Source organism: Epinephelus lanceolatus, chromosome 18 (genome assembly GCF_041903045.1).
Source record: "Epinephelus lanceolatus isolate andai-2023 chromosome 18, ASM4190304v1, whole genome shotgun sequence".
In the NCBI taxonomy this organism is placed as follows: domain Eukaryota; kingdom Metazoa; phylum Chordata; class Actinopteri; order Perciformes; family Serranidae; genus Epinephelus; species Epinephelus lanceolatus.
The window spans coordinates 29,828,655-29,855,475 of record NC_135751.1 but is presented as its reverse complement, the minus strand read 5'-3'; the positions used below and the strand labels follow the sequence as shown (position 1 = coordinate 29,855,475).

The 26,821-nt window shown below is 39.5% G+C and overlaps 2 protein-coding genes and 1 gene segment (V, D, J or C); all 3 read left to right on the top strand.

Moving 5' to 3' along the window:
- LOC144458564 (immunoglobulin gamma-1 heavy chain-like) overlaps positions 1-26,821 on the top strand; it is a 133,269-nt gene that overhangs the window by 25,083 nt on the left and 81,365 nt on the right. The gene's annotated exons all lie outside the window — the stretch shown is intronic.
- Positions 233-5,266, top strand: LOC144458647 (immunoglobulin heavy variable 3-53-like). The segment is given in 3 exon segments: positions 233-390; positions 3,512-3,514; positions 4,786-5,266. Coding segments are annotated over 3 exon segments (348 nt in total).
- LOC144458646 (uncharacterized) lies at positions 1,897-12,681 on the top strand. 4 transcript variants are annotated; one of them, XM_078161573.1, is made up of 4 exons: positions 1,897-1,999; positions 11,474-11,773; positions 11,906-11,980; positions 12,240-12,680. In XM_078161573.1, exons 2-4 carry the CDS (start codon positions 11,569-11,571, stop codon positions 12,398-12,400), a joined length of 441 nt encoding a protein of 146 aa, XP_078017699.1. In that variant the 5' UTR covers positions 1,897-1,999; positions 11,474-11,568; the 3' UTR covers positions 12,401-12,680. The 4 variants fall into 4 exon arrangements, with proteins under 4 accessions (XP_078017699.1, XP_078017698.1, XP_078017697.1 ...); XM_078161572.1 differs by lacking the exon at positions 1,897-1,999 and adding an exon at positions 7,261-7,533 and having other exon boundaries at positions 12,240-12,681; XM_078161571.1 differs by lacking the exon at positions 1,897-1,999 and adding an exon at positions 8,164-9,207 and having other exon boundaries at positions 12,240-12,678.

Sequence of the window (26,821 nt, the reverse complement as noted above, 5' to 3'; positions counted from 1 at the left end):
AATTTTTTCTGTTTAAACCTGCAAACCAGAAGCATCAGTACTATATATTCAGGCATGCATTTTGTATCATATGACAAAATTAACACTTGAATATTTTCTGTAAATGCAGGGACATTTGGAAAATGTTACATGTCAGTGGGTAATGAATTAAATTATCACAAGTGATTTGTTGTCACTCTGCAGACATAATAACACTGAACAGACTCTTCTATTGGCTCCAGTCAGACCAACACTGATGCTTCATATGTTTGATTCTATGCAAACTCAGTGAGCTTCCTTGTTACTCAGCTATAAAAACATCACATCAGGCTGTCAGTGGAGTTCACAGCACGTCAGTTTCAACATCAACCATGTTCTCTGTAGCTCTGCTGCTGCTGTTGGCAGCTGGATGTGAGTCTCTCTGGATTTGTCAAAGTCAACAGTTCTTCTTTTGTAAATTTGATCATTTGTTACAAATCATTTTCTCCTTTTAACAGGTGTGAAGTGTCAACAGTTGACACAGCCAGCCTCTGTGACTGTGCAGCCAGGTCAACGTCTGACCATCACCTGTCAGGTCTCTTATTCTGTGAGCAGCGACTACACACATTGGATCAGACAGCCTGCAGGGACAGGACTGGAGTGGATCAGTCGTGACACCACTGTCAAAGATTCACTGAAGAACAAGTTCACTGTTGCCTTAGACTCTTCCAGCAAGACAGTGACTCTGAACGGACAGAATGTGCAGTCTGAAGACACTGCTGTGTATTACTGTGCCAGAGAGCCACAATGACACAAAGCATCAGTAGACCTGAACAAAAACCCCGGTGTTCCCCTGCAGTATGCTTCATTCACAACTTGTCTAAAACAGCAACAAAGAGTGGAGTTTAATGACCTTCTCCTCATCTTTAAAACCAATTACAGAAGAATAATCTTTATTTTGTTTTATTACCCTCTCATCCAGGGCCGTACGCAGGATTTTTGAAATACTGAGGTCATTTAGTCGTGGTGCACGTGGGGGGGTCAGAAATTTTTATCAATTATATATCAAGAGGCTTTAATTTGGTGCACTCTGACTGCCAAATTAAGAGGCTACATCTATAAAGGACTACACACATCATATTAGATTAATCCCATCTTATCATGTTCCCACTTCATACTATAGCATAATTGCCTTTCACCAAACTTTGTTTGTGGGTATTTATAATTATGTTTGAACCACTCATTCTTTAGCAGGAAGTACTTCTCTTCATCTGTCAGTTGTCAGTTATATTAATTTTTATATCAATGAAAAACCAAAATCCATGTTACTAAATTCTTACATTTTTACATGTATCTCAGCATAGCAAGTTGGAAGTTGACATATTCTGCCATATATGAAGAGGGGAGACTCTCTGGAATCTGGTAATATAAGAACCATGATGCTGGGACATTCTGTCACTTCACAGTTGTCCAAAACATGTGGTTTGTGCCAGGAGGACATGATTGCCAGTATTTTTCATTATTGCAAGAAATTCCATTGACTCATTCACAAGTTCAAAATGTGTTTTATCTGAAAGAAATATGCAATATTTACATCTAAGATCATAGAAAAATAGTCAACCAAGTGCAATGATGTCCTCCAAGATAATATGTGCCACTTTGTTTGCAGTAAAAAAAAATTCTGGACGTTTTCTTGTCGACATGATCTTGACTTACTTCTCTGTGCTCCGTGCTGCTCTTTGACCTGACCTGAACGTTTTTTGTTGTTGTTTTTCAGTTTCAGTTATATATTGGGGGGGCATTTTGGTGACTGGGCGGGGGGGGGGGGGGCGTGTCCCCCTCAATGTATATGGTGACTACAGCCCTGTCACGCATGCATAATTAGGCCTCAGTTGTCTGGGTGCGCAAAGGTGAAGTGCGCTGGTCTTGTCATACACAGTTTGATGGAGTGTCAACTGGACAATATGAAGATATTTGCATCTTGAAAGCCGGACTACAAATGTGGATAGACAGAGAGAAACACACCCAAGCCTAAGACGTGGTAAGATACAATATTCCTCACTATATGAAGTGACTGATAACAAGATCTGTATAATGGGTTGTAAAGAAATTCGTCAGGTTTTTATTTTGTAGACAATTGATCTGGATTTATAGCATGATGGGATGACAGCACAATGATATGTGGATATGTGGTATCACTGGAAAGCTCTAGTCCTGCGCTTTCATGTGATATGCGTGGCATTTCTGTGCGAGCCTGCATTCGCGAGTAATCCATCCAAGAGTAATGTGTTTGCAGAGCTGTATGAAAGCTCTGTTATACATAATTTTAGTGTAACTTTATCTTTTTTTTTTCCGCTGTGAAAACATTGGACTACCTACAAGTAGTCTTGTCGGAAGGCTTCAGTTCCGCTGTTTCACGTGATATGAGTGGCTTCTCACTATGACGAACGGTCGCGGAGAAAATCCATAGAGAAGAACAGGTGTGAATTTGGACGCACTATGCGTCATTAGGGCCCATAGGGTTAATTTGATCATTTGTTACAGATCATTTTCTCTAGAGAAGGTAAATAAGAACCTCAAGTGGGCCAGCATGAAAATCAAGCCTAGTAAATCTAGAAGCATCTCGATATGTAGAGGGAAGTTAAGTGATAGGAAGTTTGTCATAGATGATGAGGACGTCCCAACAATTAGGGAAAAGTCAGTAAAGAGGTGGTACAATAGAGTTGAATGATAAGGAACAGGTGGTGAAATTTAGGAAAGATGTGGCAGAAGGATTGGATAGAATAGATAAATCAGAACTTCCAGGAAAGTTGAAGTTGTGGTGTTTGCAATTTGGGCTATATCCTAGGTTAATGTGGCCATTGTCAGTTTATGAAATTCCAATATCCGTTGTGGAGAGAATTGAAAGGTCGGTTAGCTCCTATATTAGGAAGTGGTTGGGCGCTCCTAGGTGCCTAAGTAGTGTTGCATTGTATGGAAAAGGGATACTTCAGCTGCCAGTATCTAGTTTAACAGAGGAATTTAAATGTACCAAGGTCAGGACAGAGCTCTTGTTATCTGGGAGTAAGGACGTGGTAGTTAGGAGTGTGGTTCCAAATCCAACCAAGGGGAGGAAGTGGAACCCAAGATCGGCAGTTCAGGAGGCAGAGGCAGCTCTTAGGCATGCAGAGATTGTAGGTAATGTTCAGTTTGGCCGGGGAGGCCTGGGGCTTGGTTCAGGCAAACTGGTATGGAATACAGCAGGTCTCAAAGATAAAAGAAAGCTGGTTGTGGAACAGATACGCAGACAGGAAGAGATGCTAAGGGGTGCAAAAGTAGTGGCCCAGGCTAAACAGGGACAGTGGTTGAATTGGGAAAGTGTAGAGAAGAGGAAGCTTAGTTGGAGGGACCTGTGGAGTATGGAGGAGAATCGTATTAGATTCCTGGTAGGGGCTACATACGATGTGTTACCAACCCCCCAGAACCTAAAACTGTGGGTAAATGAGGACCCATCATGCCCATTGTGTTCACGTACCGCAACCTTAAAGCATATTTTGTCAGGCTGTAAAGTTAGCTTGTCACAAGGCCGATACACATGGGGACATAACCAGGTGTTGAAATGTTTAGCTGCAGGCATTGAAGGGGAACAAAGACAGGTGAATTCAGAAGGTGTTAAGGATAGGAGTTTAGCAATTCAGTTTGTCCGTGAGGGAGAGAAATACAGAAGGGATAAGTTAGTGAGGAGGCAAGGGTGTGGCCGCCTAGAAGGTGCTTGTGACTGGGAAATGCAAGTAGATTTAGGGGGAAAGCTTGTTGTTCCCCAGGAAATAGTTTGTACCAGGCAGAGGCCTGACATAGTGTTGTGGTCAGTGAGTCAACAGATAGTTTATTTCATTGAGCTGACAGTTCCTTGGGAAGACTCAGTGGAAGAAGCCTATGAAAGAAAAAAGCTTAGATATGCAGACTTAGGAGCAGAAGCTGAGCAGCGAGGATGGAAGACTAGGATTTGTCCAGTGGAAGTGGGGTGTAGGGGATTCATAGCAAGATCAGCTGTCTCGCTCCTGGGGGAACTCAGAGCGCGGGGACAGAGTTTGAGGAAGACAGTGAGGGAAATGTCAGATGAAGCAATTAAATGTAGCCAGTTTATCTATTACAGAAGAAGTAATGTCAGTTGGGGGCCAGCAGGGGGAACTACTAAGCAGGGCACATAACTCCTTGAGATCAGGTGGAGAGATCCACTTCCTCTCAGGAGGAAATCCAGGAAGAGGAAGTATTTAAGTGTGGGAGTGGCCTATTTGAATCCATTTTGTTTGAGGCCATGCGGCAAGGTGAGTGTGTTTGCTGATCCTGTAAGTTTATTTATCACCTTTAACTTTAGCTTATATTGTAGTTATGCTATGTAGCGTGTGAAACAGAGGATGGTGAATGTGCTAGGAAAGGTAGTATCAGCCGTGCTTCTGCCTGGAGCTCGCATGTACGGAGCCTGGGTTTGGTTGAAGGTGGCAGTGCTGTTTGGGCTGAGAAAGCCATGTGTAAGTAAGATAAAGGAGGTTATTGGGTGGGTGCGGGGAGGGGAGCAGTGAGACCTGGCATTAGGGGAGTGTCTCTGGGACGCCAGAGATCACTGTCTAGCCTCCTGGAGGTGTCATGGGACCAACTAGACGAAACACCGGTGAAAGGAGGTTCCCACCCGATGACCCCAAAGACATGTTAGTTATCACTGCTCACTGGTCTGCATAGTTAAGCCTTGTCATAATAGCTTATCGTAGGGCTTAGGAGGTTATTTACTGAGTGCTGATCCTTTTTTAGAGCACAAACTTCTTGTGTTTATTTGAATGAATTTAACAGGTGTGAAGTGTGAACAGTTGACGCAGCCAGTCTCTGTGACTGTGCAGCCAGGTCAACGTCTCACCATCACCTGTCAGGTCTCTTATTCTATGGGCAGCTACAACACAGCTTGGATCAGACAGCCTGCAGGGAAAGGACTGGAGTGGATTGGAATGAAATATACTGGAGGCACTCACTACAAAGATTCACTGAAGAACAAGTTCAGTATCAGCTTAGACTCTTCCAGCAACACAGTGACTCTAAACGGACAGAATGTGCAGCCTGAAGACACTGCTGTGTATTACTGTGCCAGAGAGCCACAGTGACACAAAGCATCAGTAGACCTGAACAAAAACCCCGGTGTTCCCCTGCAGTATGCTTCATTCACAACTTGTCTAAAACAGCAACAAAGAGTGGACTTTAATGACCTTCTCCTCATCTTTAAAACCAATTACAGAAGAATAATCTTTATTTTGTTTTATTACCCTGTCATCTACTGATATCTGCCAAAAAGACCAAATGAAATGAAGCTCTAATCAAATTTAAACATTCTCAATTGCTTTGATGTTTCAATTTTTATTCAACAAATTTACAACAGTATTTAAAAATGTTACCAGTTATATAATCTCACATTTATTTTCATCTGAATGCATTTTGTTCAGTGTTCTTCAAGTCCCTTAAAGTGATAGTTCAGGTTTTTGGACATGAAGTTGTGTGAAACGCTGACCATCTGTAGCTCTGATGTGACGGTGTCACTACTCTCAACGAACCTCCTGCTCTGAGAAATCGCCTGTAGCTTACCGGAGAAAAAGTAGTTCTGAAGATGTACGGGGGACACGTAACCAAAAAGTTTTAAGCTACAAAAAAGTATGCATGTGTTTTGTTAGACTATTTCAACAATTTTAAAACATCCAAGCATTACGTCAGACCTTGCTATCAATTGGGACTATTTTCTGGCCAGTATCACTCCGCCGTGCAGGCCTGCAAGACAGCACGCCAACAGAAATCAATCAGACAGTTCATCACCACACTGTGCAGGTGCGCAGGATAGCAACGGCTAACGAAAACTTCATCAGCTGTTTCCAACAGAGAACCAGTAGGCTATTATTAGTGAGGAAGAAGATGTACTAGCCCTATATATACACCTGCTACTACAGCGTGAACACCGGCTCAGGCTCACGACACACCCTCGTCAGCTGCAGGTAAACAGAGGAATACCAAAATGGTGCGAAGTTGTGATTTCCCCAGCTGTGGGAATAAAAACATCGCCGGCTCTCAATTCCATCGGTTTCCTCGCTACCAAGCCGGCGAGGGTGAGGCAGCTGCGCGTATGTCAAGCTCACCTCAGCTGCCCACAGATCCCGACGGACAGAGAAAACGCAATTTCCGCACTGCTGTGCCCAAAGAGAGATACTATATTACCTAATACCAGTCTATATAACGATGTCTGTAACTGATTGTCTGTAAAACAAAATGTTTGATTGAACTAATAGCCTGTTGTGTTGTGGAGAGTACATTATACGCGGCCCGTTTTACCGTCGGCATTTAGTTTATTATATTAGGCGAACTGCTAAATCCATGACATGAGTAATCAATCACATAGAAATGTGAATTCATATGTGATTATGACCAGTCTCTGCTTTGTTCTGGTGGTGGGTTAGCCAAAGTTGCCTACGGGGTTACATCTGTAACAGGAAACCAATGGAATTGGGAGCCGGCAATGTTTTTATTCCCACAGCTGGGGAAATCACAAATTCGCACCATTTTGGTATTCCTCTGTTTACCTGCAGCTGACGAGGGTGTGTCGTGAGCCTGAGCCGGTGTTCACGCTGTAGTAGTAGGTGTATATATAGGGCTAGTACATCTTTTTCCTCACTAATAATAGCCTACTGGTTCTCTGTTGGAAACAGCCGGTGAAGTTTTCGTTAGCCGTTGCTATCCTGCGCACCTGCACGGCGTGGTGATGAACTGTCTGATTGATTTCTGTTGGCGTGCTGTCTTGCGGGCCTGCACGGCGGAGTGATTAGGGGTGGGGGAAATTTCCGATTCTTAGATGCATCGCGATTCGGACGTGGACGAATCTGAATCGATTCACAAACGTCCAAATTTCGATTATTTAAATCTGTTAATTAGAGCAATACAGAAGGTTCTAAATAATGCGGAACTAAGAAGCGCGGTACGTGTCATCTCCGGGACACTTTGGGATGCTCACCTGGAGCAGACACGCCGACACGCACACAGAGGAAAACAAACATGGCTGACCGCCACCCATCTCGCCGTGAGAGCTGAACAGTTTCTTCTAATTTAAAAGCAGATGTGTGGAAATACTTCGGCTTCTACAACGTTGACGGCGGAAGCGAATTGGACAAGAGCCACGTTATATGTAAACTGTGTCGTGCTAAAATAAAATACTTTGGCAACACAACAAACATGAGAAGCCATGTAACTCGATTCCACCTGACGGAGGAGTCAGAGAGATGGCAGGCTGTTGTTGCTGCGGCAACTAGTGGCGCTACCGACCACAGAACAATCGAGGAAGCAATTAGAAAGCTGCCACCCTCATCGGAAAAGGCGAAGCGAATTACGAAGGCCATCGCGACATTTATTGCCAAGGATTTGTGTCCTTATTCTGTCGTGGAAAATCAGGGATTTCGAGCACTGCTGCATACACTGGAGCCCAGATACACCATCCCATCCCGACGCTATTTCACCGACACTCTACAACCAAACCAAAACAGGAGTCATGGCCTCACTGTTGAAGGCAGGCAGGTAGGAACGCGGTTACATGTGATGCGTGGACGTCTGTCGCCACCGAATCATTTGTTACTCTAACTGTGCATTTTATCTTGTGATTAAGATACCTGTTGTTACCTTTGGTTCCGTACAACGAAGTTGTAACTTTCCAGTTTGCAAGCATTTCCATTTCTATGTTTAATAAAATATAATGGAAATGAATTCAACTCTTTCTTATTACAAATGCACTGTTTTTAAAAATTGCAAGTGTTGAATGCTTATTCAGTGAGACAAAAAGAAATGTGTGTTGTGAAAAAGTGCATCGATATACATAAATTAAAGATGCATCAATAATCGTTTTATAATCGAATCGTAGCCCCTGAATCGTAATCGTAATCAAATCGTAAGGTGCCCAAAGATTCCCACCCCTAGGAGTGATACTGGCCAGAAAATAGTCCCAATTGATAGCATGGTCTGACGTAATGCGGGAATGTTTTAAAATTGTTGAAATAGTCTAACAAAACACATGCATACTTTTTTGTAGCTTAAAACCTTTTGGTTACGTGTCCCCCGTACATCTTCAGAACTACTTTTTCTCCGGTAAGCTACGGGCGATTTCTCAGAGCAGGAGGCTCATTGACAGTAGTGACACCGTCACATCAGAGCTACAGATGGTCAGCGTTTCACACAACTTCATGTCCAAAAACCTGAACTATCACTTTAACAAGCTGAGTTTGAAAGCTCCTTTATTTCTTATTTTGTTTTAAGATTTTTTAATAGAAAATAGTATTTTACTTATTAAATAAAATATAATTTCTAAAGCAGACTATGTTGCTACAGTTTCCGAGCACTGTATCCAGCTTTACAGTCTGGATAAAGGATGCTGTTGACCACAATACAGTGGGTTGATGTTACATCAATATCTTAAAAGTTGTTTTTTAATGTTGAAAAGATGACCTTGGAGTCATTTTTAAGTTAAATTTTTCAGATTCAAATATGACCATAAGCCATGTCACGGTACATTAATGACAATGACAGGAAAAAAACAACACTGAATTTAAAAGAAATCCCAATAAACTGATTAAAACATGTACAATGCGAAATGCTAAATAGGAAGTGTGTAACATGTATAAATAGTTTTGTCAATTAGAATAGAAGTTTTGTGATATTCTTACCCACTGCTGACAGTACAGGTCCCTGTTCCTCGAGTGCAGGAAACAGTGTCAGGTTTTTGTATGAGGGTTTATCACAGTGTAATTACGGGGCAGCACAGAGATATAGAGCCATACAAAAACCTAACAGCAACAATCTGCAACACTCTCCCATTCTTGTGACAGAGAAAAAGGACAGGATGAAATATTTCTCATTGGAATACGAGGTAACACTGTGTTTATCATTTTTAATGAGCAGATTAGTCGTTAAAAGTTAGTTAATCAATCGTTTAAAGTCACAGTTAGTGCGCAGATGTAAATGTTATCTTCCAGTAAATCTTTACTTTAAGAGCTGATTAAGAATCAGCACAAAACACATGATCATAGGATGACACCAGGGTATAATACTGACCAGGATTTATGTTTATTTCAGTCACATAATGACGTTTTCAGGCATTTTTCTGGTACATGAGGTTTTTGTTTAGACACTGAATGCAGATGTAGCACTGTGATGCTTTGGACTACTGGGGCCGGGGGACTGATGTCACAGTATCTTCACGTAAGTCACATTTAAACTTTTAATTTAATTTTTATTACAAAGTCTTTTTGTCTTTTGTGTGTTTTTAGTGTGTTTCTTGATGGTAGAGAAGTTTATCTAATGGCCTTATTTAGGTTTATACTGATGTGAAACAGAGCAGGCAGATGTTTGTAACGCAGCTGTTTCTTAGAAAGCTTTGAAAACATTTTCTTTGGCATCATCACTAAATGCAGGTTTGAGATGTTCTTAGAATTTATTCAGCTCGATTATAATTTGCTGATGAATGATTACCGTGGATATTAATTATGAACCATGCCGTACCTGGATTTGTTTTAATAAGAAGTTAGCGTAAAGCTAAACATATATTTTATTTGTGAGATTAATACCAGGTCAGTGTGTGTTTCACTTAAATAACTAAACACTGAAGAAAGACATAATCAAGTACATACATTTATCTTGTGTCAAAGTTGTTCGTGTATTAACTTGCTGATTATATCTGTTATGTTAACATTATTAGAATATGGATTATATGTCATTATTTATTCCTTTATTAGTTAATATTAAACACATAATTTAAAAAGATTGTTGAGATAAACCAGGCAAGTAAGAACAATTTAGGATTTCAGTTTGTGAAATGTTCAAATCCTCCGACAACTAGTAGCATTTTATATTTACAATCACCCTGATTTAAGAGTTACAGGTGGTTATAAAGATAACAAAAATGTTTTTGGGAAAAATTAATTATTTTTATTCATCATATATTAGACCCAAAGTGTTCGATATTAAATAAATGAATAGGGCATTTAAAGAAAGTATCAAGACATGACATTTATTAAGCTACAGTAGTTTACAATTTATGGTTACATTGCATAGTATATATGTATTTATATTTTATATATGTATATCAATATATTGTATTTATTTTTATGATTTGTATGTCATATTGTCAGCCAATTGATTAGCTGTTATAATTCATATGACTTTGTATTTATATTTTAAAGTTACACTTTGAAATGAACTGTACCAACCTATTGTTTTTAATTTGAAATGAAAAAAACAACAACAAAAAAACAAATTACTATAATGAAAAAAATAAATAAGTTCCACAAGGTCGATGCCCAACACGGCAAAAAAGGTTTTAAACTGACTAATTCTTTTTGACACAACAGTGTGGTTTTAATATTTAAATGATATTTGATCAGTGATGATATATGATCATAAACACACAGACAAATACACACAAAATCAAAACTATATATTATTTCCAGTGTCATCTTAAATATATGACAGCAAATATTCTTTGGAGGGTAAATGTTGGCAGATTGTATGCATAAGTAAATACAGCTGATTGAATTTCAAAAGGAAAAAACTATATTTTATATTATCATAATGAGTATTATTTTTAAAGACGACTGTCGTGCACGCTGACATGCTGTGTTAATTGTATATTAACAAGAAGCTAAAAACTGACATTTAAAAGTTGTTATGTTGGTAAATGTGAAACCTGTTGTGTTTATATTGTAATCAATAAAGGGAAATTTGTATTTTATGTCAATATAAATAATTGTTAATTGTTTATCAAATATTTAATATAGAAGAATAAAACTGTAAATTCTGTGGAGGAAAATGTCTTTACTATATTATGTTATATTATCATATCATATCATATTATATTTTTTATACTTTATTATATTGTAAGTTACTCCATTTAGGATCAGTATGTTTTCATCTTAATTTTCATTTCATATCAGTTTTTATTCATATTTCACAAGTGATTGTGTGTTGTTAAAATTGTTGAAAATTAATATGAATTGTGGAAAAAAAATATTATTTATATATCAATTTTTTTAAATTGGTCAGAGTAAAGTATACGGTGGTAAATGTATTGTTTCTTGTTTTACGTGAAGGTAAATATGTAGTAAAGTATAATATGTGTATTCATGTACCCGTCAGTTATTTAAAATACAGGAAAACTAAAAGTAAAAGTGACACTTTTTTATGTAATAATAATTCTTGTTCAATTAGAGTGACTGAAGTTTACGTCCATTAAAATAAAGAATAGTTTCTTTAGTGTCCATAGAAGACATGCTGACAGTAGCTGCTCAGTGTGTTTGATATGAAGGTGAATCCAGTATATGTAGTGAACTTTGTGCTGTATTGATGAGTAGTTTAGTGATCAGAGTCCATGTAGTTTCCAGGATCAGACTGAATGCAGTGCAGTGCTGTAAGCTGCTGCTGACTGTGTGAATGTGTGTCTGTGCTGCTTGTTGCTGCTGTCAAACTTCAGATGAGCAGGTAGTGAAGCCCGTGGTGAGCGTGTACCCAGCAGCATCCAGAGCCCACCTGGAGGGGAAGAGCTCCCTGCTGTGTCTGGCCTCAGGCATGTTTCCTCCTCGGGTCCGCTTCTCCTGGAAAAGACAAGAGGAGAATGGACCTCTGCTCCCTGCTAAGGGAGAGCAGCTGGTGCTCAGAGAGTTGGGACACACCGCCGCCATCTTGCTGATCAGTCAGCAAGAGAACAGCACATATAAATACCGCTGCTCCGTCCAGCACCATGGGGGAACAGTGGAGGCCCAAACAGAACAAGGTAATGAAGGCTTGGTGACTGTGTTCAGCAGTGATTCAATTTCATGTGGAGACACTGTCAAAGAGAGCAGAGGAGCAGAGGACTGACATTTCTCACTGACACTCCAAACATTTCACTCCTTTTCTCTTTCAGAGGTTCCAGCTCCAGCAGCCTCCTGTCCTCCAGAGAGAGAGCCAACAGACCTGCCAGCTCTGCAGCAAGCTGACTGTAAGATCACCTGCTGCCTCTCCTTCAATGCCAGTCTTTCCTTTTTCACTTCAACATTTAAAGTCACTGTCCTGGCTCCACACCTAAAAAGCTTGCTGGGGCCCTGACTTGTTGGATTTGATAAGGGCCTTTGAGCTTTCATTCAAATTGTAGCCGACCCCTGTCTTCATGTAAAGCTGGTTGTCCCGTCTGGAAAAGTCCAAGTTATACTGATCAACATCTGTGTGTGTGTGTGTGTGTGTGTGTGTGTGTGTGTCAGTGTCAGTGTCAGTGTCCTTCCAGTCTCAGTGCAGGGTGAAGCTGCTCTGTGTGCTGTACGCAGTGCTGATAGTGAAGAGTCTGGCGTACTGCTGTGGACTCTCTCTGCTGATGATCCTCAGAAACAAGGGACCGTCCACCAACTGCACACATGCTGACTGACTGTTTTCTGCTCGCCTTTTCTCACCATCAAATCTCATCAGTTCATCTCATTTATCACTTTGATCAGTGTTCACAAATATCACTTATGACGTCTTGTGCTTGGTTGTAAATTTTATCTTTTTATGCACAAATTAGATAGTCATCCTCAACATATAAACACACACACACACACACACACACACACACACATATACAGTACAGGCCAAAAGTTTGGACACACCTTCTCATTCAATGCGTTTTCTTTATTTTCATGACTATTTACATTGTAGATTCTCACTGAAGGCATCAAAACAATGAATGAACACATGTGGAGTTATGTACTTAACAAAAAAAGGTGAAATAACTGAAAACATGTTTTATATTCTAGTTTCTTCAAAATAGCCACCCTTTGCTCTGATTACTGCTTTGCACACTCTTGGCATTCTCTCCATGAGCTTCAAGAGGTAGTCACCTGAAATGGTTTCCACTTCACAGGTGTGCCTTATCAGGGTTAATTAGTGGAATTTCTTGCTTTATCAATGGGGTTGGGACCATCAGTTGTGTTGTGCAGAAGTCAGGTTAATACACAGCCGACAGCCCTATTGGACAACTGTTAAAATTCATATTATGGCAAGAACCAATCAGCTAACTAAAGAAAAACGAGTGGCCATCATTACTTTAAGAAATGAAGGTCAGTCAGTCCGGAAAATTGCAAAAACTTTAAATGTGTCCCCAAGTGGAGTCGCAAAAACCATCAAGCGCTACAACGAAACTGGCACACATGAGGACCGACCCAGGAAAGGAAGACCAAGAGTCACCTCTGCTTCTGAGGATAAGTTCATCCGAGTCACCAGCCTCAGAAATCGCAAGTTAACAGCAGCTCAGATCAGAGACCAGATGAATGCCACACAGAGTTCTAGCAGCAGACCCATCTCTAGAACAACTGTTAAGAGGAGACTGCGCCAATCAGGCCTTCATGGTCAAATAGCTGCTAGGAAACCACTGCTAAGGAGAGGCAACAAGCAGAAGAGATTTGTTTGGGCCAAGAAACACAAGGAATGGACATTAGACCAGTGGAAATCTGTGCTTTGGTCTGATGAGTCCAAATTTGAGATCTTTGGTTCCAACCGCCGTGTCTTTGTGAGACGCAGAAAAGGTGAACGGATGGATTCCACATGCCTGGTTCCCACTGTGAAGCATGGAGGAGGAAGTGTGATGGTGTGGGGGTGTTTTGCTGGTGACACTGTTGGGGATTTATTCAAAATTGAAGGCACACTGAACCAGCATGGCTACCACAGCATCCTGCAGCGACATGCCATCCCATCCGGTTTGCGTTTAGTTGGACGATCATTTATTTTTCAACAGGACAATGACCCCAAACACACCTCCAGGCTGTGTAAGGGCTATTTGACCAAGAAGGAGAGTGATGGAGTGCTGCGGCAGATGACCTGGCCTCCACAGTCACCGGACCTGAACCCAATCGAGATGGTTTGGGGTGAGCTGGACCGCAGAGTGAAGGCAAAGGGGCCAACAAGTGCTAAACACCTCTGGGAACTCCTTCAAGACTGTTGGAAAACCATTTCAGGTGACTACCTCTTGAAGCTCATCGAGAGAATGCCAAGAGTGTGCAAAGCAGTAATCAGAGCAAAGGGTGGCTATTTTGAAGAAACTAGAATATAAAACATGTTTTCAGTTATTTCACCTTTTTTTGTTAAGTACATAACTCCACGTGTGTTCATTTATAGTTTTGATGCCTTCAGTGAGAATCTACAATGTAAATAGTCATGAAAATAAAGAAAACGCATTGAATGAGAAGGTGTGTCCAAACTTTTGGCCTGTACTGTATATATATATTTGCAAAAGTAAATTCTGTGTTGTGTTATTTTAATACTTCAGTTTGTTTCCACTTTTAAATTTGACTTGTATAATGACAGAAATTGAATCTGAATCATGAGCTGTCTGTCAGATATTTTATTGTTTGTAGTATTTCTTCTGTTCTTGTGTTTCTTTTTAATACATTCTGCAGAGTGCGGCAGGTTTGTCAAATTCTTTCAGTGACACATTCTCAATAAACTGAAAAATCAAAGTGTCTGTGTTTTATAAACCTCTTTGTTTTTATGGATTCCAGTTTGGCTTCATAGCAAATAATCAGAAACAGAATCAGCTTCATTGGCCGTGTATGTTGACACCTACAAGTCATTTGACTCTGGTTGTAAGTAGCTCTGAATATACTTTCACACAGCGCCAAGAACACATGTACAGGAAGATATGAATATAAGCATGCAGCTAAACAAGGACAACAAAGCTAAACAAAGATCAGCAAATATATACACACAGCTATTATATACAAGTCAGTAGGTGTGGGTGTTCCACCAGGTTCAGTGCTGAGCCCCTTTTATAATTGTGTCAGTGTGGATGTAAAACTTCACGCTGATGACACTGTTGTTTACACACATGAACAAACAGCAGAGCGAGCTGCTTTGAAGCTACGACTGCTATAAAATGATTACACAGCAGCTTCATCAGTCGGCCTCAAGTCTGAATGTTGCTGAAATAATGGAGCTGTTTGTTTTCATCAATCAATAAAATGTCACTTAACTATTACGGTTTTATCAAGATGAAATGGATTGGTATAGTTACTGATTAGACAGGAATTAAGATTTATATTTATGAACACATTTCAAGACAGAATCACAAAATGCTTCACAAAGAAATACAAAAGTTAGACATGTAGAAAACATATTTGTGATGAAGTCATGTATGAAGAGTATTTATTTAAAAATGTCAGATAATGAAGAGATAAATTTGAACTTGTTTTTGCACTGACGTGTTAAAAATGTACGCACACTATGATCCTGAGGTGAACCAACATGGCCGCTTTAGTTCTGCTTCAGAAACAGATAGAGATGGTTTTTTGAGGGGGTGAAACAACAAGATGACTTGTTTGTCTCTGTGGTTTGTGTTTCTGTCAGAGTGGTTTGTGTTCTGTGGCTCTGATCAATGATAACAGATGTAACACTTATTTTTGGAAATGTTGCGGAGGAGGAGTCAGTGCTTAAAATCCTCTCATGCTGATTTAAACACTCTGAAACTTCAAACTTGCCTGAAATTGTATTTTTACAGAGAAATTTCTGAGAAGATTTCAGAAACAGCATTTAAGAAAAGTTGAGCTGATTTCTTGGTGTGCTGTGACTGTGAACATGGTGCTGTTTTGAACTGTAGTTTAGTTCTTATTCCCATGTGAACACTGTAGTGAGTGACTGAAGTTCCTGGAATCTGGATTCTTTAAACAGAGTGGATGGTTGTAACTGTCATTGTGTTCTTACTGTGAGAAAGGCTGCAGAGCAGAAACCCACACAGCCCGTCTGCTGCAGGAGAGGAAGTGTTGATGGGCTGTCAACAGTTTTTTTATGAGTTCTAATAACCACTGAGAACAGATTCATATCTGCTGCTGTGCACACTCATCAACTGCTCTCCCTCTCTGTGGCTGTTTGTCTTTTCTCTTGTTGTCTGGAAGCCTTTTTTCCACTGAGCCCTCCACCCACACACAGCTGAACTGAGCCCAGAGAGCCCTATGCTATAAAGAAGTCTTCAAACATAGATATACCTGTTAGAATCTGGCTCACAATATTCACATCTATAATCAAACTGACATTACTGTATGGTAGTGAAGTGTGGGCTTCTCTTGTAAATCAAGATCATTTGTCTGTTCAACTATGTGCTTGGAGGAGCGTGGTCATGCAAACAGATTCTTGTTAAGGTTCAGCAAGTCAAAGTGCTTTTTGATCAAATAGTCCAAGAAGTGAGGAGCTCCAGGAGCTAAACTCAGGAAGTCAATCAGCAGCTTTAGTATGTTCCTGTTAGCATTTTCACAGCACAAACAGCTGTGAAATATCACACATTTCAAAGCACAAGCTATGTTGTGATGTCATTATTTGCAGTCAATGATTATTGATGCATATTGACAACATGCTCAATATTGAGTCAGTTTTCCTGTTTGTTCCAGTGCAGCAAACTGAGCGAGGGCAACCTAACAAACATAGACAGGACACTCAAAGAAATGAGACTGAATACTAAAATCGACTCTGATGTTCAACTTGTCATGACAACAACATTCATCCACTCCTCAATGTTCTGAAATGATTCAAGTTAATACTATAGCAACACCATCTGACAGGGTTTTTATAGGACTCATTTTATTTCTCTATTTCTATGTTTTTATATGTAAAGGCATCAATTATGCACTTTAGCACTAAATATGTATTTTTCTTTTACACAAGAAATGACACCACCTTAAATATTTGCTAAAGTGTCTCTGCAGACAAACACATTTATATTTAAGAGAGATTTTGAAGGTCAAAATATATTTTTATTTCCTTTCATAAAAAACATGCTCATCAAATATGTTCAATGAAATGATTTGCAGTTTGTCTGATCTAGAAAATAAACGTCAAAAATAGTCTCAAGTGAAATGTTTTTGTTTCATTTATTAAAATGTCACAATTCAACTACGTATATATTTTCACACTCTCGATAAACTTGTCAGCTTAGACTCAGGAGCGGGTCATCTATCTATCAGAAGATTGATGGTTAAACCCCACCTCCTCCAGTCTGCATGTCAAAGTATCCTTGGGCATAATGCTGAATCCCAAATTGCTCCTGATGGCTGTTTCATCAGAGTATGAGTGCATTTAAGATGAACAGCAGGTGGCACCTTGTATGGTAGCCTCGGCCAGTAGTAAATGGGTGAATGTGTCATGTAGTGTTTAAGTGCTTTGAGAGAAGACTAGAAAGGTGCTGTACAAGTACAGGTCTATTCAAAGTATCATGGAAGTAATTACAATCGTCCTTTTTCATTTTAATTATAAGAGGTTTGTGTCTTTTTGAAAATACTTTTTTTAAAGATAATGACTCATGTTGCTCCTCCTCTTTTTTATTATTTTGATATTGTTCATACTGGCTGAAGTTTCACCACAGGCTATAAACATTTAACACCCAATACTCACAACTGTACTTTCCCCCCAAACATTTTACATTTTTGAAAATTAATTAATTATGTTATATGTTGTTATGTTTGTCATCTCCCCAGCACCTGGAATCAACAGCCCATGTTTGATTCAGTTATGTAAATTTGGTGATTTCACAGTCGGTTAGCTCTCAAGTCTGTTGTTAATAGACTCAGGAACTGAAACCTTTAGCACAGTCATGAGAAACTATGTAAAATCATTGTGAACTGTGGACTGATCTGAGATATTTTAATATGCACTTAAAACTGAAACAAGATCTTGACACAATTTGTCCTTTTAGACCAAATGATAGTGATCACAAGAGGTGTAGCAACTCATAATGTCATAATGTAATAACGGCTCATAATGTAATAACGGCTCATAATGTAATAACTTAAATATAATAAAAGTTCATAATGTAATAACTGGTTCATAATGTAATAAAATCTTGAGTGCATAACGTAATAACAGCTTTGAACATAATGTAATAATGTAATAACTTATTACATTATGAGCCTTACTGGCGCCGCTCATAATGTAATAACAGCTCATAATGTAATAACAGCTCATATTGTGAGAAAAGTCTTGCATTATCATCATTTTTACCTCTGCCATTCCTGCAGGGGTGGAAGGAAATGCTTTCACCTCTGTGTCTCTCTGTCTGTCTGTCAGCAGGATCACACAATTTCTGCAAAACGTAGTGGAGCAATGGCCAACTTAGATGCCATATACCTCCACCCCCAATACGCGGTGGGCCACATACGTAAACAGGAAGAGAAGCCTAATTGTTTAAAGATCAAAATTGCACACACTGACAAAGAGAATGCACTAAGGGAAGAGGTCTGTGTTTGACTATGATTTGTACATAGGTGGCGCATCAGTAACCAACTCAAAAGCCAGCAGGAGAAGCGGGTGGATTAGGGAAGGAGGGGGACTGCAGTTCATTTAGCTTAAAAGAGCATTTTCTTTTGTTTACTGTTGCTACAATAAATGCAGGACACAATAATAAGTGAACACTCTTTCCTTTCATACAACCTGATGAAGACCTTCCAGTTGCTGTTATTTTATTGTTGGTCTTAATGCCAATTTAATAAAGACCTTTAAGCATTGTTTTCCTACTACTTACGTTAAATACATGATAGCAGCATGACATATTCATTCAATTTACTTTATTTTGGAACTTGTGCAAGAATGAAAAGAGCGTTTTAGAACCATGTAATAACAATGAACCAGCTCAAAAGTTCTTAAAATGTAAACACAGCCTGTCAGGACACCCAAGTAAAAACATAAGTCCAAATAAATTTAACTAAACAATGCAATAATAATACATGACCATAAATTATAGTTGCCAACAAAAATCAAGTCCAGGGGCCTCCATTTGTCAATGACTGTGTCAGTGTTCACTCAGATCAAGGCTGAATGAGTGAATGGGATTTAAAAAAAAAACAATAAGAAAAGAAAACTTTACTTCTTCCACTAAATGTCTTTAATATGGAACCATCCGAAGGATATATGTTGAATCACGATCCAGGCTGTAATCCACCTGGCATTTGGCTGAAGAGCTCCCTGATATTCGACACAAGGCCACTATTGTGTCCAGCCGCTCTGTATAACCTGCTAATACTTATGCAACAGTCTTCATCCATCACAATATTTAAACTTTCCACCAAAGTATCACAAATATAAATTCTTGGTAGGAATGGCAGGGTTAGCTCTCTGAACAAGTTGGGAACTCTGTTGAAGGTGCCTGAATTCTTTGAATGAATGGTCTGACTGATCCATCAAAGCTAACATAATGGTCCCCATGACCTTCAGCAAAATGACCTAGAATCAGCAATGGCAGACTTTCATCATAGTGACCATGTGGGGATACTATTGCTGTTGCATCCACACCCAGTGTTGATACAATCATAAACTGCACATTGAATATGGTAGATGCTCTTTGTAGAGTCAAATGATCACCATATGTCACCAAAATAACTAGCATGGGTGCCACCTAGTGGCTCAACATTATACATCTTACATAATAAAATGTGAGAGTGTAATTAATATTAAATAATTCTTGCTTTCACAAATTTTGTTTAATACTGCGCTGAAACCCATGCCGTTTGCTTTATTTGCACCTTTAAGAGGTAAAAATAATGATAATAATAAGTTATTACATTATTACATTATGCGCAAACCCGTTATTATGTTATGTGCTCATGATTTTATTACATTATGAGCTGATTATTACATTATGAACTTTTATTACATTTAAGTTATTACATTATGAGCCGTTATTACATTATGAGCCATTATTACATTGTGAGTTGCTACAACAGCTCTGATTTTATTCTCTAAATGTGGACTTTTGAGTTTTTTTAAGGTATATGGTCTACCGTAATTCATTCAGTTTCTTTAAAAAATGATTTAATGTGTAAAAAAAAAATACAAAATAGTTTATGCAATATTCATTTTATTGTTTTATTTTTTCAGTTATTGTTGTGGCATGTATATAGTGTATGTGTTGAAGAGGAAACAAGACAACAATAAATAAATATGGCCTGCATCCATCACTTGATTTTGGTGAGGCAGTTGTTCAGGGTGCAGAGAGTTGCAGTGATGGTGGATATAGTACATATGTAGAGTGTGACATCATAAGCAGTGAAGTTTAAGTGGACACCACGAAGACAGATGGTATTATAGAGGGGAAAACATGTAGAGGATGAACAGGAGAGGACCAAGCACAGAGCCCTGAGGGACACCTCGGGACAGAATAGCCATGGTAATGATGCAGTTGTTAATGCTGATGAATTGCTGTCTGTCTGTGAGATATGACTCAAGTGAGGAGAGGGCAGTACAGGTGATGTGGAGAGAGGATTTGGGTAACTGATATAGTGACAGGGAGTAAGGAAACCTGAAGTATGATTTCTTCTCTGAAAGAAACAGGGTTGGGGATCTAAATATAGAGCATTTAAGAGAAATTTAATTGAAATATGTCAGACAAGTCTTAGGCATGCCAGTTTAGGGGACTGTAAAATTAATATTGCAGCCATCAATCCATTAGCAAAACCCACTTATTCTTGGGGGTTGTGGGGTGCTGGAGCTAATCCCAGGTGACACTGGGTGAGAGGCGGGGAACTCCTGACCTTGTCCCAATTACTGGGCTCACTGACATTACATTTTCATCAAACACAAACTTAATATCAGGTCCAATCTGGCTGCATCCTCCCTGTGAGGAGGAGTCAATGCAAAACTCAGATATCTTCCACCTCTACTTATCTGACTGCAGAGAGGAGGACAGAGAACAGTGGACACACAGTTTAACATGATGGACTATAGGACAGGACTGCTGCTTTTAACTATCTGCTGGGCAGGTGAAGATTTTTGTTGATTTTCATATTAGGTTTTCTTTTAGGTTGTAAATTTGTTGCATATCATGGTTTTCTTGCTGTCTTGACAGGTGTTGATGGTCAGACTCTGACAGAATCTGAACCAGTGATTAAAAGGCCTGGAGAATCTCACAGACTGACCTGTACAGCCTCTGGACTGACAATCAGTGGCTACTGGATGGCCTGGATCAGACAGGCTCCTGGAAAAGGACTGGAGTGGCTTGCCTCTATTGATGTTACTAGCACCTACTACTCTCAGTCAGTTCAAGGCCGGTTCACCATCTCCAGAGACAACAGCAGACAGCAGGTGTATCTGCAGATGAACAGTTTGAAGACTGAAGATTCTGCTGTTTATTATTGTGCTCGACAGCCACAGTGACTGAAGTTGGTTGAGCAGCTGTACAAAAACCTACAGTGCTCATTCTTACCACAGTGTCTCACATGATCCCTAATGAAATAATACATTAGTTGTTTTTTTTTCACAAAGACCTACAGGTGGCAGTCGAAGATAAGACTTGGTACAACACAAACTAAGACACTATGAAAGACACAGCAGATGTTGTGGTTTGTTACATCCTGTTTTTCAATGTAATTGTTAATAATGTTCCCATTATTGATTTTTAACAGTGCTGAGAATATATTTGGACAATATATCCAGGATATGGATGGTTAAACAAATGATGCCAAAGAGAATGATGAATACCTCAATATAAATAAAAGCTGAATAACTGAAAAAAGAATCCGCATTATTTACACAAATATATATGATCATGATGTAAAAGAATGATATAACTCACAGTGATGTGATGACAAAACCATTGACTGTATATGTATCTCTATAAACTGTCTGTGTACAAAACATTATACAAATGTTCTCCTTTCACTCACTGAGACTATGAAACATAGAAATATTTCATTTCTATGCTGTGAACAAAATGGAATGTTCTGTTTATTCGGCTTAACCACTGTGAAAAGAATGTTTATAATGGTGGGGAAACCAGTGATTTTTAGAAGGTGCATTCACATTTTGAAAAAACTCCACGACATGCTGCGTTTTACAGTGGATTCCATTTTTATTATCAAATTATTCCATCCATGTTTTCTGAATCACAAAAATCATATGGCCTTAGAGATGAAGAACAACACCTCCAGTCAGCTGATTTACTGTCATCACTACTGTATGTAAATCAGCCTCCTTGTGTGTTAAACAGTGACCATGGTCACATTATTTGAAATTTCATTGGAGAAAACCAGCTGCCATATAAATACATGTGTTCAGATCTTACAAAGTGACAGTAAATGAAGAACGACAGTAACATCAGGATCATAATGTAAAAACAATCAAAATTGTAAGAGATACAGTGAGATGATTCTTTATGTAAAATAATATAACAAAATATTGTCATGCAGGAGAAAGCCACAGCATAAGTTCTGAGGAGAGACTGAATAGAGGATATTGTTCATTAAAAAGGAGGAGTCAATGCAAAACTCAGATATCTTCCACCTCTACTTATCTGACTGCAGAGAGGAGGACAGAGAACAGTGGACACACAGTTTAACATGATGGACTATAGGACAGGACTGCTGCTTTTAACTATCTGCTGGGCAGGTGAAGATTTTACCTGGTCTTGACTTGACATAGTTCTCATTTGTGCACCAACTAAATTCATGTGAATTGTTTTTATATCTTGACAGGTGTTGATGGTCAGACTCTGACAGAATCTGAACCAGTGACTAAAAGGCCTGGAGAATCTCACAGACTGACCTGTACAGCCCATGGGTTCACACTCAGAAGCTACGCTATGAACTGGATCAGACAGGCTCCTGGAAAAGGACTGGAGTGGATTGCTTATATCAGCCCATCTAGTAGTTATATCTATTACTCCCAGTCAGTCCAGGGTAGATTCACCATCTCCAGAGATGACTCCAGCAGTAAAGTCTATCTACAGATGAACAGTCTGAAGAGCGAGGACACAGCAGTGTATTACTGTGCCAGAAGAGACACAGTGAGAGACAATAATAGGAGACTCATACAAAAACTACTTCCTCTATTTAACCACTGAGAACACTCAGTTGTCTAAGTATCACTTTTTTGTTTTAACCCTACTGATTGTTCTTAAAAGGCTTTTCATTTAACAGCATCTGTTTTCAACAGTTGAAATATTCATAGACAGAAGAAAAGTTATGCATTTAATGCATCTGTGTAGATGTCATCTGACTTCCACTGCAGCCAACATCAGTATAGAAGAGAGTTAGATAGGCTTGATTTTCCCTGAATACAAGATGTATATGACATGTTTTAATCATTTACTTCTGTGTATTGTGATGCCCAGAGAGGATGGGGCGAAATGTGCCCTGTTACCATGTAATGGGATGGAAAATAACATCTGATAACTTCATTATAACTTAAACAGTAGCTCTGCCTCTTCACAAATACAAAACAAACAATGTAAATAACTTTTTGTAATTTAGCCAAAAAGCTCTTCATTGCACCATTAGTTAAAGATTGTCGTTGTCCCGTTATCTTCCATTGGAGCAGAAATTAGTTGCCAGGATATTAATATTTTACAGTTTCCCGTGTTGTTCTTGTAGAGATACTCTACTTATGGAAATGTATCTGTGTCACATGTTCCCTGTTTAAACCCACAGAGGGAGGTCTATGCAAACTCTTCCTCTCTTATAAACACACCATCAGCAACTTGTGGCAGATCACTGGGACAGTTTGATATATTTCTGAAACACTCAGATCAGAAAGCACTGAACTACAGTGTTTATCACAGAATGGAAAATACAGTTATCTGGAGTTTATTATTTGTAGTTACTATTCATGGTAAGAAACTTAAATCTGCTTTACTGATTTTATAAATGTGCAACCTGTGATTATAAGTTTGACTGATAATGATTGTTTCTTTACTTACAGGAGTTTGGAATGAGATCAAACTGGACCAGTCTTCCTCTGAGGTGAAAAGACCTGGAGAGACAGTGAAGATGTCATGTATCACATCTGGTTATACCATGACAGACTACAATATTCACTGGATACGACAGAGGCCAGGGAATGCTCTGGAGTGGATTGGGAGGATGATCACAGGCACAAACTCTGCTAGCTATGGCAGCTCCTTTCAAAGTCGTTTCGTCATGACTGAAGATGTGCCCAGCAGCACTCAGTACCTCGAGGTCAAGAGCCTGACAGCAGAAGATTCTGCTGTTTACTTCTGTGCTCGATAAAGCACAGTGACTGAAGACAGTGGAACAGCTGCACAAAAACCTCCACAGACAACAAACAGCAATGTGATCTTAATGACATCAGAGTTTTCTCACCACCTGCAAAAGCACTTTGATATATCCACATTAGATTTCTGTATATTTTAACATTTGATAACAGAGTGAACTTGGCTAGTTCAGAAGATAATTAGAAAAGTGAAATGTCCACAGTCCCATACATATTCAAACACTGGCTGATTGGATGATGTGATAATAAAGCAATTTAGTAGATGATGGATAACACTGCTTTTATTTCTATCACTGTAAATGCTGTCACATGCTGCACGTTATGCTCAAAGTGACTAATGAGAAACAGAGCCTTGATACCAAGATGAATTATAAGCTCACAAATGTGATTAAACCAGGTGTGTTCATGTGTCAGATGTCTGAACTCAGATTAACATTTGAGTATTATTATAATAACTGTGGTTGTGTTGTTAATACTGATAGACTTTAACACAAATTAAAACACATATGAATATTAAAACAGGTGACTGAGGGTTGACTGTTGGATATTAATTCAGCAGTTTCATTAAATATCTTCAGTCCAGTTGTTTCCTCCCTGTGAGGAGGAGTCAATGCAAAACTCAGATATCTTCCACCTCTACTTATCTGACTGCAGAGAGGAGGACAGAGAACAGTGGACACACAGTTTAACATGATGGACTATAGGACAGGACTGCTGCTTTTAACTATCTGCTGGGCAGGTGAAGATTTTACCTGATCTTGACTTGACACAGTTCTCATTTGTGTTTCTGACATGTCACGGTTTTCTTGCTGTCTTGACAGGTGTTGATGGTCAGACTCTGACAGAATCTGAACCAGTGATTAAAAGGCCTGGAGAATCTCACAGACTGACCTGTACAGCCTCTGGATTAGACATTAGTAGCTCTTGGATGCACTTGATCAGACAGGCTCCTGGAAAAGGACTGGAGTGGATTGCAGTTATAGAGTATGATAGTGACCGCATCTACTACTCTCAGTCAGTCAAAGGCCGGTTCACCATCTCCAGAGACAACAGCAGAAAGCAGGTGTATCTGCAGATGAACAGTCTGAAGACTGAAGATTCTGCTGTTTATTATTGTGCTCGACAGCCACAGTGACTGGAGTTGGTTGAGCAGCTGTACAAAAACCTACAGTGCTCATTCTCAAGGGGATGGTAGAGCTTAAGCATGTAATATTTTCATGACATTTGTATTATATGTTAACTTTTTACATTCAATTGTGGTTGCTAAGTTGTTTTAAATTCTATAATTTCTTTACATGTATGTTTTAAAAAATAAATCATTTTCACTGCATTATACACATTTCTGAAAACACACAAAATGAGTGTAACTTAATGCAGTTTCTTCTATAAAATCACCAGAGGGCAGTCAGTGTCAAGTTTCTCTCTCCTCTGTCACTAAAAGGAGACACTCAGATCTGCTGTTCTCATTGATCTGAACTGACTGACAATCAAACCCTGGACTGAACTATAATTTCATACTTACACCCTTTGTGAGCTCACTTCACCACAGCCAGGGGCGGAAATCCCGGGGGGACAGGGGGGGCATGACTCCCCCTTCAGTAAAGCTGTACCCCCCTAGAATAATCTGAGACACAATTAATAATTTTTGAACAATGCAGTAGTATTTACTGAAAGCACAATGTAAGCGGTGCTCATCATAATCGTGCAATAATGTGCTATTTAAATGTTAAAAGATTTAGTACCCCCCTCCCATTCCTAGTAGTGGTATATCCCACACTCTTTCCAACGGGCGGGGCTAGCAGCCGTTAGTACTTGGCAGCAGTAGCAGCGTGTGGCTGGACCCGCTGCCCACATCGCGCATCGCAGGGTAAGATGTACACTCACACAGACAGAGTTTAACTTACACAAGTTACAACACATCACATTTACTGTTACAACAACCCCCAGGCCCAGGCTGATAATATAAACATTTCTCCTGCATTGTTCAAAAGCCTACTCAATTATGAGTGCTGCTAAGCTAAAAGCTAATGATTAAGCTCAGAGTTCAGTGATAGAGAGGACAGGACAAGAGCAGTCAGTGGCGGAGCAGCTCGTAGCTAATGGCTACCTGTCTGTAGGCTCTCCACCTGTCAGTGAGACAAACATGAGAGATGTGCAGTTTAACCGACGAGGAGCGGTCATTATGCGCGACTGTTACACACGATTGTGACAGAGCGTAGCTAATGGGAACCTGTCTGTAGGCTCTCCACCTGTCAGTGAGACAAACATGAAAGACGTGCAGTCTAACCGATGAGGAGCGGTCATTATGCGCGACTGTTACGCACGGTTGTGAGGTGCACAGCGGTAGATCTGACAGCACACTGTTTAAAAACCAGTTACCTGTTTAATTGCAGGAAATGTTTAGTTGTTAAGCCATTTCTCATAAGTATAGACATTCACTCTGCCTGTTGGAGAGATAGAGAGATTAAAGCATCAAATTGTGGTAAAAGACGCTGTATAAAAGACAGGCTACAACTTTTTTTCCTTGTCCCCCCCTGGAATTATTCTCTAAAATTATACTGTTTATCGTCCCCCCCAACTATGAAATGGGATTTTCACCCCTGACCACAGCACAAACAGAGCTGTATCAGCAGTGACTGCAGATTCATGTGCTCATTTAATTGCAGTTCACCATCTCACCATCATCAAGAGATTTTAAGATAAACAGCCAGAAGACAAGAGATGCAAGGAAGAGAAATGAATACACCTGTGTCTTCTCACTGAGCTCCTCCAGAAGTTTCCTCTCTACTTGCTGCTCGTCTCCTTGAGGTGCATCTAATAGACTAGCTGA